This window comes from Bison bison, unplaced genomic scaffold, assembly GCF_000754665.1.
Source record: "Bison bison bison isolate TAMUID 2011002044 unplaced genomic scaffold, Bison_UMD1.0 scf7180017864280, whole genome shotgun sequence".
Taxonomy (NCBI): Eukaryota; Metazoa; Chordata; class Mammalia; order Artiodactyla; family Bovidae; genus Bison; species Bison bison.
The window spans coordinates 1,752,689-1,765,502 of record NW_011494852.1 but is presented as its reverse complement, the minus strand read 5'-3'; the positions used below and the strand labels follow the sequence as shown (position 1 = coordinate 1,765,502).

Below are 12,814 nucleotides of genomic sequence, written 5' to 3'. Positions count from 1 at the left end.
CTCCGGATCTCAAGACTGCCCGAACCGCGTAAGCCAGGACCAGGAGATTCCGGTGCTGCCTGAGAGCCTGGCCTGCTGCGCGTGCCCCTTGCCTTCCTCTGCGCCGGACACGGTGCGTCCAAGATGAGGGGTCAGGCAGAGAGGAGAAGCGCCATGGGGCTGAGCCGGGAGCCCGGCAACTCTAGTATTAAAGGAATAACCCTGTGCCTTGGAAACGCAAACTCACCGCTCCGATTCCTACCGAGTAGGGGGAGCAAATATGTGCCTTGTCAATTTATTTGGAGGGTTCTTGCCCCCACGAGAGGAGGGGTGCAGGCCCCCGGCAGGAGGAAGGTTCAGGGAGCTGAGATCCCGATAAAGCCAGCCCTGGCGGCGGCTCCTGAGCGCCTGTCCTTGGAGGGGAGGAAACACAGGGACTTGGGGCTTTGAACCTAAGGTTGTTCCCCTTGTTCTGCGTGAAGGTGGAGGGTCCCTAGTTCCTTGCCTCTGAACTCTCAGCCTGCAAAAGGCTGGGCTCTCCCGGGCAGAACTCACTGAGATGGATGTCACCAGGTGACCAGTGGGAGCCTGCGACCCCTAGTCAGATCAGAAAGCTAGGTCGAGGGTTAGCTAGGAGGACATATGTTCATGGGATTGATGGCCTGGTGGAAGAGGGGAACCTAGAGATCTGGTCTGGGGGTCAGTAGGGGGTGGTGAAGGGACACTGGGACCATCAGCCTTGTCTGTACTGTATGTCGCCAGCATTGCCATATACACATGAAGCACAATCAGTCCATCCCAGAGGGACCGAAGTTATGAGAAGCTTTCCAAATATTTTGCTTTATCAGCCGACATCAACACTTGTATCTGGCCTCTCTGTGTCCCTGCGGTGCCTTGTGCAATGTGAATGTGCACGTCTATGCTAAACCACCATTTTATTTGGTTTTTGTTTTGTTTTGGTTTTGCTCAGAAACTTGCCAGAATGAGGCTCTTCGTCAGCAGCTGCAGGGAGGGTCTGCGGCTGTCTTTCCTTTTGGTTTTGGGATTGTTTTTGCTCCCAGGGGAACCAAAGAGGCGAGGTGGGCTTCCCCTTTCCCCTCAGCTCTCCCTGGGGGTGGCTGTGGGCCTCAGTCCCCGCCGGCCCTGGCTGTGGGCAGCCTGGTCCCCCCAGAGGCCCTGGCTCCGGGTCTGGAAGGGAGGCGGCCTCAGCCAGCGTTCACTCACCGATTCGATCGCTGGGCCTGGGAGCGGGGAGGGCGGCTTTGGTTCTCTTCTTTGGGGAGGACATAGAGTTTCATGCTAGATGTTTTATGTATTATATCTATAATATAAACATATCAAAGTCCGTTTTGGTGTCTTTTTAAAACTAGAAAATCTACTTCCAAGGTTTTTTGTGGGCCAGGTCACATTTGTGAATAATCACAGCATATTCTTTGGCTGAGAGCCTGACTTTCATTAGCTCTCCACCCATCCTGAGCCCCTCTTTACATTAAGGGGGTGACTTCTCCCAACCAAGGCAAATAAATGGCAGAAGGTAGACAAGGCTCGAACTTGAGAAGGCCAAAGCCTGGAGAGGCTCCGGGTATGTGGTGGGAAGAGGGGTGTGCCGAGGTATCATGGGGCCTTGGTGTGGCCTCTCAGCCCCTGACAGGAGAAGAGGGACTTGGAGAGGGGGCCCTCTGCCTGAAGTTGCCACAGCCTCTCTGGAACGCGGGCAGACCTGGCCCAGGAGCTCCAGGCTCCAGAGGCCCTTTGACCACACTGACTTCCAGATCACTCACAGCCCCAGCTCTGGAAGCCTTGCTCACACCTGCCTTTGCCCCAGCCCTCCGGCCGGACCGTGGGCGGGCAGGGAGAGGCCACAAGCGGTAAGGACCCTCCACCCCTCCCCGCTTGCTCAGGCCCACATGACTGCTGCCTCTCCCAGTGGGGGCCCTGACAGGAGCCCTCCTCACCTGCCCTGCTCCAGCCCACCCAGGAAGGGGGACCCACGGCAGGCCTGCACTGGATGTCTGGCCCTTCCCCACACACTGCAGGAAAGGCAAGGAACAGGCCCAGCATTCGCCTCCCCACTGCGCCCACCCTGGACCAAGTCCCTGACTCCAACAACTGCACCATGAGGACAGGTATTCAGGACCCCCCCCGCCGCCCCCAGCAGCAGTGCTGCCTACCAAGGGAGGGCACACACTCATGTCCGCAAGAAGAGGGCCCAGGAGGAAGTAACCCAGGAGACCAGCAGGGCTTTCAAGAGTTGACTCTCTCTGAGGGTAAAAGGCAAAACTCTTTGCCTTCTGTTTTCACCTCGAGACTGTTTACTTGAGCAGCTGACACCGTATGCCAACGTGGGCTGTGACCATTTCAAGAAATTACACATTCTTTTTAAATTCTGAAAATTTTCGCTTCACCTCCCGTGTGGTTAACGGGGTGACTTAGCTGCCTCCCACCCCACTCCCCGACCCCCTCCGCCGCCCTATCTCTCGGTCCCTGTCTTGCCTCCTCCTCACCCTTGGCCGCCCTTGGTGGAGGAAAGGCCGCGAGCCCCAGTGAGGAGGCGGCAGCCTGCCCCCCTGCCTGGGAACCAAGGAGGCAGAGCCCCACCGCCTGCCTAGAGGCCTGGGGCAGGCCACAGCTTGCTAGGCCCCAGCAAACCCTCTCTGAGTTCAGTGCTAATTCCAGTTTTTCTTGTTTGAGGGGGCCAAGCCTCGGCTTCCCCCTTTGCCCCCAGAACAGATCCCAAGACAAATGGGGGAGGGGCGCCCCTCCTGCCTCACACCTCTCTCTGGTTCCACTGTCCCAGCTCCAGGGGTTTCCTCTTTCAAAGCTCTCTGCTCAAGAAAGGGCACCCCTCCTGTCGCAGACCCTGAGGTCCAGGGCAGGCTTTGTTGGGAACAAGACAGCCCCAGGAAAGGGGTGGGGCTCATGAGGCCCCCAGTAGGGTCCCCAGTAGACAGAGCAACCCACTTGGGGGGAGGGGGGAGCATGGGGTGAACCTGCCTGGCATGTGCCCTGTGCCAAGGCAGAGGGGCCCCCACGGAGAGCTGGTCCTTACCACCCACTGCTTCCTGAAGGGGCCCTCATGGTTCCCCTCCTGACTGCAGCCTTCATGAAGACTTACTTCAAGAGTCTGGCATGAGAACACACCCCACGTATTTATTGGATGCCTACTGTATGCCGGGGGGTGGGGTTGGGGAGGCACGCACAGTCCTGTGGACCTGAGATGCGCTTCAAGGGCGACAGGGCAATAAGGGGAAGTTCAAAGTGGAGCAGAGGCCCCCAGGGAAGGTTTCTTGGAGGCAGCAGTTTTGACCAAGACCCGGCCATGGGCCAAGTCCACTATGTCTGGCTGCCTCTCCTATGAGGGGTGACAGGGACCTCAGCCCCACAGTAGGCCACTGGAGCCCAGGGTCCCCTGAGAGCGCTGTTCGGGGGAGCCAGCCTCCAGGGAAGGAGCAAGGGCAGAAGGAGATGGGAGGTACCCCTTGGCACCAGATGCCTCCTGATGGTTGAGGAGTGTCGCCATGTTACCCTTATCTCCTGGATCTCCTGGGAATCTGTGAATATGGGGTTTGGCCCTGACACCTGTGATGAGCCACTGGGACTGCTGAGGAGCGTCTGCCACTCCCAGGTCTCCCGCCCCCACCTTCCCAGGCAGGAACCTGCCACGTCTCCTCTCAGAGAGCTGTCGATTTCCTGGGAGAAAATGGGGAGTGGGGAGGAAGCAGGAGGCCACTCATGGAGCAGGTCAAGGGGGAGCAGAAACCCTGGCATTGCTCAGCCACGAAGCTCAACTTCCAAGCACCCACAGACCTTCCAGAGATGCAGGGCCGCGTCCGTGCCTGGGCCAAGGCAGTATTCCTTCTGTTCCTTCCTACGATGGCAGGAAGGGCAGGGCTTTACTCTTCTTCAAATGAAGTAAACCACCGGTGCCTCGCCTTCGAAAGGTCTTTCTTGTTTCTCTGCAAGTCTCTCGCTGTCTCCCTTCTCAGGACACCCCCTGCCCCTCACCCTCCCCCAAATGCCTTTCTGTGGATGGAGGATTTGACGCAAGCAGAGACATAGGAAAGATACAAATTCACTATCAAAGCATCCTAGCCCCATCCCAGAGCAATTAAAAAGCCAGATGGAATCTCTGGGAAAACGGCATTAATAACGCGAACAATCTGTGCAGGCCGGCAGGGACCCAGGAGCTGCGGGCGGGGGCGGGGAGAGGCTGGGGTGCTGGAGTGTGAGCTCAGAGCAATGGCTCCGCTCTCTGTGGCCAACCAGGGAAGAGGCCTTCACAAAGGATATGTCTAGGCCTAGGTCTGGCCACAGCTGGGCTGTCCCCTCTGGCCCCTGCAGGGCCCACTGTGCATTCTGGATCCTGGTTGCTGAGAGCCAGGCAAATGTGGAACCCATTACTCAGGCAGCCACAGCCTTGGCCAGCCCCTTTCTGGCACCCAAGAGCTTTGCTTCTCTTCACTTTTGTTTTTGTTTATTATTTTTCTAGCCTTCTGGCCCCACCCATCTGAAACAGGCCTCCCTGGGTGCGTGTCGCCCAAAAATTTCCTTTCTCTTCATTAGCTGTGTCCAAATCTGCTGCCCATTCTTGAGGACAGCAGGAGGTGGTGCTGGGGACCCCCGTGGGGCCTGAACCCCAGGCACTCCCCTTCGATTGCAGAGTGGCAGGCGGTCCTGGCAGAGCCAGCTGAGCTCTCAGAGGCTGGCATGATTGCTAGGAGAGCAGGGCACAGGGGGTCTCTTCTGCCTGGCTGCCTTGTGGGGCCTAGAAGGGGCTGAATGAACTCCACAGGCAAAGAAACTTCTGCTGCTCTGAAGCCTTTTCTAGGCCGAGCCAAGGCAGACACTTTAGTAGCCCCATTTTCCAGACCATGGTTTGGAGCCCCACCCAGGGTGGACTTAAAGATGTAGTTTTTTTATAGCCATCAAGTTGGGATGGAAATCGGTGTTATTAAAAACATCCTTTGTGATTCTTACATACCCAGAGAGCCACTTTCTGAACTTCATCTTCTCGTTCCCCATCCTTACCCTCCACCTTCACCCTCCCTGGAAGCCGTTCTCCTCCAGGTCACTAGAGCTAAAGCACGCAAGCTTGCCTGGGATCCTGCCTTTCTTGGCCCCTGGCTGAATCTGGCCCCCATGGACATCCACTGTCTGTCCCACAACAGGTCTTCAATATGTGTGTCTGAACTCACGGATCTCTCTGCAACTCATCTCTCACCCTTAAAAAAAAATCCACACCCTCTCCACTCCATGCAGGGTCTGGGGCAGGGGGGGTTGGTCTGAGGTTCACCAAGCAGGGGTTGGAGGGTCGGGAGGCAACACAAGGGCACCAGAGATAAGGCTCCCCGGGGCTGGCCCACTGTAGGTGAGTCGTTGCTTCTACCAAGTTAATTTTTAAAAGCAAGAATCCTACGAAAGGTGACCTATCCAGTTCTAGATAATCTTCAACACGTCTGTGTGATTAGCTCACCTCCAAGTCTAGCTGGGCCCCAGCAAGATGGTTGTACTGGTGGGGAGTATACAGGGAGGAGGTGGGATTCCAGGAGAAGGGGGAAAGGGTTGGAGGTGGGCAGCATGCACCAAGCCTGCGGGGGCTGCTCAGAGACAGCAGGCAGCTGGGGTCATGGTGTTTCTGATGGAAAGATCTTTCAGCCCTGTATCTCCCCTTTTGTGTTTCCCTAGGGTGACTGGCAAAGTCGTTATTGAGAGACTATGGCCCAAGAATGGAAAGCATCGGTGACCAAATATGGTGGCCTAGAATCAGAACATGTCACCCAAGACAGGGTCAAAAGGGAATCATCAGGGCCTGACCCAAGCCTACTTCTTGGCGGGTGGCAAGAAAATATTCCTGCTTCTTGGCAGGTGGCAGCCAAGCTTTCACCAGGAAGTAAGCCTGTCCTTCCGGAGCAGCCCCTGGCCCTACCCTACCTAGCCAGGGAGGGCTCAGCAAGTCCACCCCCTTCCCCCAGCCAACACAAGTGTTTTCCCTGGAGCCCCTGGGAATCCGGGCTGCTCTGGCTGGTGAGGAAACATGGCTGATTTATGGCAGCCCTTCCGGCTCGCACACCGGGCATCATCTCAGCTGGATGTGACAGCCCCAGTCCCCGAGAACAGGGACGAGAGGTGTCAGGGATGGGGTGCCTGCCCCAGAGGGAGCCGCTGTGGCCTTCCACATCAGGTTCGGACCCGTCTCAGGTAGCCTCCTCAAGTGATTTACAATTTGCAAACACGTTTCATTTGATTCCTCAGTTTTGCTAGAGCAATTACAGTGACTCAGCATGACAAATCACTCCCAACACGGTGTCTACGCACTGTTAGGAAATGCATTTCCTTCACTATTTTGCCTGGTGCGGCAACATTTTAAAAATAGACTCATTCACTGTACTTGAAGGCAATTTGTTCCAAATTTCCCCACTAATTTGATTTTAATCTGATATTTAAAATTCGTGTGGCCACATTCCCACTGATTTATAGGGAATAAGCCCTACCTGGCAGCAGTTTAACTGGCCTTCATCCAAGAGTCCACAGGACGAAGGATTTATCCTGGGACAGTACGAAGGCTCAGGAGTCTGTGCTGCTTAACTCTCCGTCTAGTTCGGCCTTACAGGTGCTTCTCGCCTGGGGCCAGCGAGTGTGGGCTGGAGGTCGCTGCCACTCTCCTGCAGAGCCCTGACACACAGTAGGTCAACAGTCCTTGTTGAGTGGATGGATCCAGCCCAGATGACCTGGCATGATACACCGACCACTGAGCTGGGTGCTAGAGGAAAGCACTTTGTTCACACTTGATGAATAGCAGTTTCCTCTTGCTCCCAACTCCCAGCTCCCTAGGGTTGGGATGGGCCACTGGAGCTGGGCCTGAGGCACTGGCACCACCCGACTCCTGGCTTTGCCTCTTAATGTCTGTGGGGGCCCTCACCAAGTCTCTTCATTTCTCTGGGCTTCAGTTTCCTTTTATGCAAAATGTATGCAAAACAAGTCCCACATCATGGAGCTGTTGTGAAAGGTAAACAGGCAAAGCTTGTGAGACACTTGGCTCAAGCTGATGAGATTGCCATCTCTGAGAGTTAGGGCAGGAGGCTGAGTGGGCGCGAAGGCCACGCCCGGTCCCTGAAAACTCTCCTGGAAGGAGACAGTCATCTGAATAATTTAGGGCAAAAATCCTTGTACCCAGAATAACCAAGTTCCTGAAGTCACTTTAATGTCGCTTAGATTTTTTTTCCCCAGGAGACCTTCCATTTGCTCAGGAAGCATTTAATGAGTTCCTCCTGGGTGCAGAACCCTCTTCCCTGTGACCCTGAAGGGTGAGCGGAGGTCTGCTCTCAGCAGAGCAGGTGAGAACACCCTGTGTGTGTCATAGTAGAAGTTTCTTGATACTAGTGTAGAATTCTATGGGATGACTCTTGGTTAGTGAGAACAAGCATTCTCACACTTGGGGGGTATCAGCTTCCCCAAGTCCTGAAAGACACCCCCTCCCCACTCCCCTGGTCCTTCCCTCACTAACTCATTTCCATGTGGGGGGCTGGGACCCCAGCTAGGAGGGTGGCCTTGCCTCCTCCATTACTGCTTGATGGCAGTGGAGGGTATGCTGATGTGTAGGGGACATGGGGTTTGGGGGGACACCTCCCACACCCTTGCCTCCTTCAGCTCTCCACTGGGTCACAGCAGCCCTTGCCCAACCAGCTGGTTCCCATTTGCCAACCCAGCTCAAGTCCAGGAAGTGAGGGGAAGAGGCTGCCCTGGGCCCTGTGGGGTGGCCGGGCTGGGCTCACATGACCAAAGCAGTTCCTGGGGTCCAAGGAGGCTGAGAAGGCCTTCCCCAGAGCTGGGGCCCCCAACAGGAAAGAGCTCTGGAACTGACCTTGCTTCTCCCTTGGCTGCTGGGAATGCCACCGTAAGAGTAACGAGTTAATGAGCAAACTCCTCAGGAGAGGGAGGCAGGCAGCCTTCCTCTGGGGCACCTCCACACAGGAAGCAGTTGGCTGCAACTTGTCAAAGGAGGGCTGGAGAAGAGATAGGCTACCCACTCCAGTATTCTTGGGCTTCCCTTGTGGCTCAGCTGGTAAAGAATCTGCCTGCAATGCGGGAGACCTGGGTTCGATCCCTGGGTTGGGAAGGTCCCCTGGAGAAGGGAAAGACTACCCCCTCCGGTATTCTGGCCTGGAGAATGCCATGGTCTGTAATAGTCCATGGAGTCACAAAGAGTCGGACACGACTGAGTGACTTTGACTTTGTCAAGGGAGGGCAGCAGGGAACCAGAGGGGCCGGGAGGCCTCAACCATTGGCTCCTCCACAGCCAGCTCAGCCTGGGAAGGAGAGCGGGCAACTCCCTGGGGTGAGTGTGGTCGTGGGGTGCGGGCAGGGGTGCAAGAGCGCACTGTGGGCATATAGACTCGGCTGATTCCAAACCTCCGGCTGGAGGTGCTTTCAGGCCCAGGAGGAGTGGCGGGTACTCCCAAGAGCAATTCCCAAGTTCACCAAGGCCTGACCTCTATTTGGGGAGCGATGTCACCTGGGAGGGTGTGTGAGTCATAGGCCAGGCCCCTGAGCCGAGGAGGGGAGGTGGGGACGATGGCTCTGAGCCTGAAGTATGTCAGAGGCGAGATGAGCATCTTGAGTGATGTGCCGTTTATGTGATTATGTGGGGCAGCGCTGTCCAGGGTGTGTGTGAGGCAAGCTGGAAAGGACAGCAGTGCTCTCAGGTCCTCTACTTGCCAACTAAGCTGTATGTATCCCAGGCTCCCTGGGGCCCCAGATGCTCGCCAAGGAGCCCGATCTGCCAGGACCAGTGATGAGACCCAGGGAAGAGGCAGGACCACCACCAGGGCCCCTACGCTCTGCATCCGGTGGGAGAGTTTCACCCTCTCCACCCCCAAATCCACCCAGGGGAGTGAACTGCTCATGTATTCCTAAGTCTCTCCTTACGGGCCATATTCCATGACACCGTCTCCCTCCCCTGCCTTGGCCCAACATTCCTCAACTTAATCTACTTGAGTTTTTCATTTTAAAAATTAAATCAACTGCACGTTTCTTGGAATATCTTTGAGGATTTCAAAAATTGGAAGGGCATGTCCAAGACACCGCAGAGCCAGGTGTGGGGGCCTGCACAAGCACATCTGTCCCCCCCCACCCCCCGTCACCGTCTTCACTCATCATAGGCTTTCCCCATGAGACAAGCCGCTGGGATGGTACCCCCAAGAGCACAGTGGTTTGGAGAGACCTGCTGCTGGGGGTGGGGAGGTGGTTACACAGGGCCGGGCCTGCATCGCCACCCAACCGGGGGCGTGAGACCGTGAGTGTCCTTGCCTGCTCACACACCCGCTGTGTGACCGAGCACAGGTTTGGCAGCCTCTCTGTTTGAGCGTGCCTAAGAGGTGTGCCGGATTCCCAGAGGCAAGATGATGAATGGGTGTCCCTGCAGAGCAGAGCAACCACAAGAACCTGATCCCAGGACGAGTCACACTGAGGAGGACGAGGACCAGGCCACCTGGCAGCCGAGAGGGTGAGTCAGAAACAGAGTAGCATCGACACACATGCCCCACCAGGTGTAAAACAGACGGCTAGTGGGGGCTGCTGTGTAAAGCAGGGCGCTCAGCTCCGTGCTCTGTGATGACCTGGCGGGGTGGGATGGCGGGATGGGAGGCAGGCTCAGAGGGAAGGAGATCCTGTATGCTTATAGCTGATTCACAGCAATAGCAGAATCTAACACAACATTGTAAAGCAATTATCCTCCAATTAACAATAAAAAAAAGAAACAAACTATCTGTCTGCCAGCCAGGTCACTTTCCCACTTTGCTAAGAGAGCTCAGGCTTAGAAGCCACAGGGAGGCAGGATCAAGGGTTGGGCATTTCCCCTTCTGCCTCTGGAGCCCAGCTTCAAGATCCAGATAACAATGCAGACAGTAGTGCTTCATGGCTCCTAGTGGGACCCAGGGTTGAAGGACCCTCAAGTGGGGCTGGCATCATCAAGGCTTCTTCTGCTATGGCAAGAGGACACTCTAGCATCACCTCTTCTTTTAGATCCAGGCCACTTCCACCTCTCCCCAGCCAGGATCAGATCAAATCAGCCAGCGAGTCAGTAAGTCTCCAACAAGCCCCTCTGAGAGCCAAGATAGGAGTCTAGCCACAGGGAGACCCGGGTCAGAGGAGAGAAGAGGCACAGTGTCTAGGAGAAGGAGGTCACCATAAGTACGGAATGAGAATGCCACCCACCCATGCCACTGCACCTCCAGTTGACCGTGGAGGGACCCTAGGGATTGGCATTCTGCTATCTCCCAGTGACGGGTCAGCAAGGCCTGCAGGAGGGCAGAAGGGATAGGAGGCTGAAGCCAGGGTCATCTCAGGCCATTCCCAATTGTTCCTAAGAAGGCAGGGGTGAACTGCAGAGGCAAGGGACAGGCAGGAGTCGACTTTTCACTTTTTTCGTGTCTTTTACTGCATTGAACTTGGCATTGTACAACATCATGGCCCTTGGCCAAGAGCAAACTGCGTCCAGAATCTCTCATTAGTATTCTTTGAGCTCGTCTGAAACATGGAGCTATATCACCAAAGCACAACTAACCATTAAATGGTTCAATGCCTTTCTCGTGTGTTCATTCATTGGTTCCAGAAAATTCTTACCCAGTAATCCTTAAAGCATTGCTTCTTCTCCACTTCTCTCCTCTCCTTAGGGGACAATATCAATCATATGTTACACCTTCTCTTCCTCTTTTGGAGAAGGAAATGGCAACCCAGTCCAGTGTTCTTGCCTGGAGAATCCCAGGGACAGGGGAGCCTGGTGGGCTGCTGTCTATGGGGTCGCACAGAGTCAGACACGACTGAAGCGACTTAGCAGCAGCAGCCACATTTGTGATCATTTCCTCGGACTTCTCTTCTAATTCCCCAATTCTCTTCTCAACTGTGTTTCCTCAGCTATTAGACCATGGAGTTCTTAATTTTGGTCATTGCAGTTTTTACTTCTAGAGACTCAACTTGATTCTTTTGCAGATCAACTATGTTACTTTCCATAGATTCTCATTCCCTGCAGTTATTTGTAAGCATATCATATTTCTTTAAACATCACATGCACAGTTTTTCTCATAGACAATAATCTGAAGTCTTGAGGGTCTCTTTCTGTTTCCTGTCGAGTCTTCTAGTTTTTGCTCTAGTGCCTCATTTTCTTGTGTGTCTAATCTTCTTTGTCCACGTGCCGATCATTGTTTTAGAAAAGTTGTTCGCAAGAAAAATCTTGGATTTAGCACAACAATCCCTTCTGCTAGAGAGCATTTTTATTTGCCTCTGCCAAACAGTGAGGAATACGCCTAGTTCAGGGCCACCTTATTCCACCTGTAAGGCTAGCTCACCTAGGAGAAAAAACTTAGATTGCAAACTCACGCGAGGGCTGGTCTACTTCTGGTTCACCCTTATCCTGAGAGTGTAGCTCTTGGAGTTCCATATCAGCATGGGGGGTGGGGTGTCTTATTATATGGGCCCACCTGTGTGAGCTCTGAGATTTGATTTCTGTCTCTCTCATTCACGAGGCTGTCAAAACAAAATTCAAATTGGTTGGGATCAGACAAGGCCTCAAGGGAAAAAAAGTGGCTTCTCCTCTTGCTTACCTGTCTGGATTCCTTTCTCACCCAGTTTTGGCCTGGCAATTCCCTTTGATACTGCCAATGCTTCAGTGCTTTTAATACATTTTAAAATTCTATCCAGCACTTTTAGTTGTTTTCAGTGCAAGGATGGGTCCAAATCACCTAACCTGCCATTACTGGAAGCCGGAAGTTCTCCTTCAGTCCTTTAGCAAGCAGTTGTGAGTGTCTGCTGTGTGCCCAGCATGTGCTGGGCAGAGCAGAAAACTAGACAGACAGAGTGGGCTCTTGCGGTACTCACCAACTGTCTCTCTAGGGAGACAGACAATAAACAAAGAGTTACTCAATTGATTAGTTAACTACAGTTGTAAGGCATATTGCGAAGTAAGGAGATTTGGGAGTGACGAGAAGGAACCCTTGCTGGCTCTGTGGGCTCAGGGAAGTCATTCCTAGGGATGCGGGTTTTAAGCTGAGATCTGAAGAATTGGTGGGATTTATAAATAGTCGGGGGCTGGATGGACAGCATCCAGACGGAGGGAAACGCATGTACCAATCTCTGCAGTAGGAGGGAGCATGGCCTTCTAGGTCCTGAAGAACATCCTCTGTGGCAGCCACAGTGCCTGACACAGGAGGTGGAGGATGAGAGGAGAGGCCGGAGGTCAGCTGGGTCAGACAACCAGGCTCTCACAAGCAAGGGTTCAGACTTTGGTCAATAAGCCAAAAGCCGCAGGAGTCATGGAGAACATCAAGATCAGGCTTGCTTATTACAGTGCGTCTGCTAAAGTGCAGGGGTGGGCACCAGGCATCAGTCAGGCCATTGAGGACGCTTTGTAGCCCAGAGGTGGACAAATTCGAGGGATGGTTAAGGGAATAAGAGAAGAAGGGTTTCCGCCAAGCTTGACCATTTTGTTATCCCAGAATGCCTTCCCCAATCCTGCTGGTTTTTGCCCTCAGATCAACTTGACACCTGCTCTGTCTGCTCTCTGCCCTGTGAGTCTGGCCTAGATGGGCCACACCGAGGGCCTCCTGGGCCTCTGGCTTCCTGTTGGGTTTTGCCAATGGTAGGTACCAGCCGGAAATGAGACAGAGGAAGGAGAGAGAGATGGGGGGTGTTTTAGCTCTGCTCTCTTCCTGCTGCAGCACCCCATCTGCAAGTCGACGAGACTACAGCCCCGCTCAGGTGGCCAGTGCTCTGCCCTCCATGGGTCCAGTTCTCCTGGGGCTCTGGCAGCACGAATGCTTGCCTCACCTCTGGAGCCCTGTGC

General features: G+C 54.5%; 1 protein-coding gene across 1 annotated transcript in view; it reads left to right on the top strand.

Moving 5' to 3' along the window:
• The window catches only part of CEBPA (CCAAT/enhancer binding protein (C/EBP), alpha), a 46,767-nt gene that overhangs the window by 2,677 nt on the left and 31,276 nt on the right, over positions 1-12,814 (top strand). Inside the window, 4 exon segments of the mRNA XM_010849281.1 lie at positions 15-112; positions 5,047-5,147; positions 5,665-5,718; positions 6,590-6,661. Of these exon segments, the coding sequence (XP_010847583.1) occupies positions 15-112; positions 5,047-5,147; positions 5,665-5,718; positions 6,590-6,661 (325 nt within the window).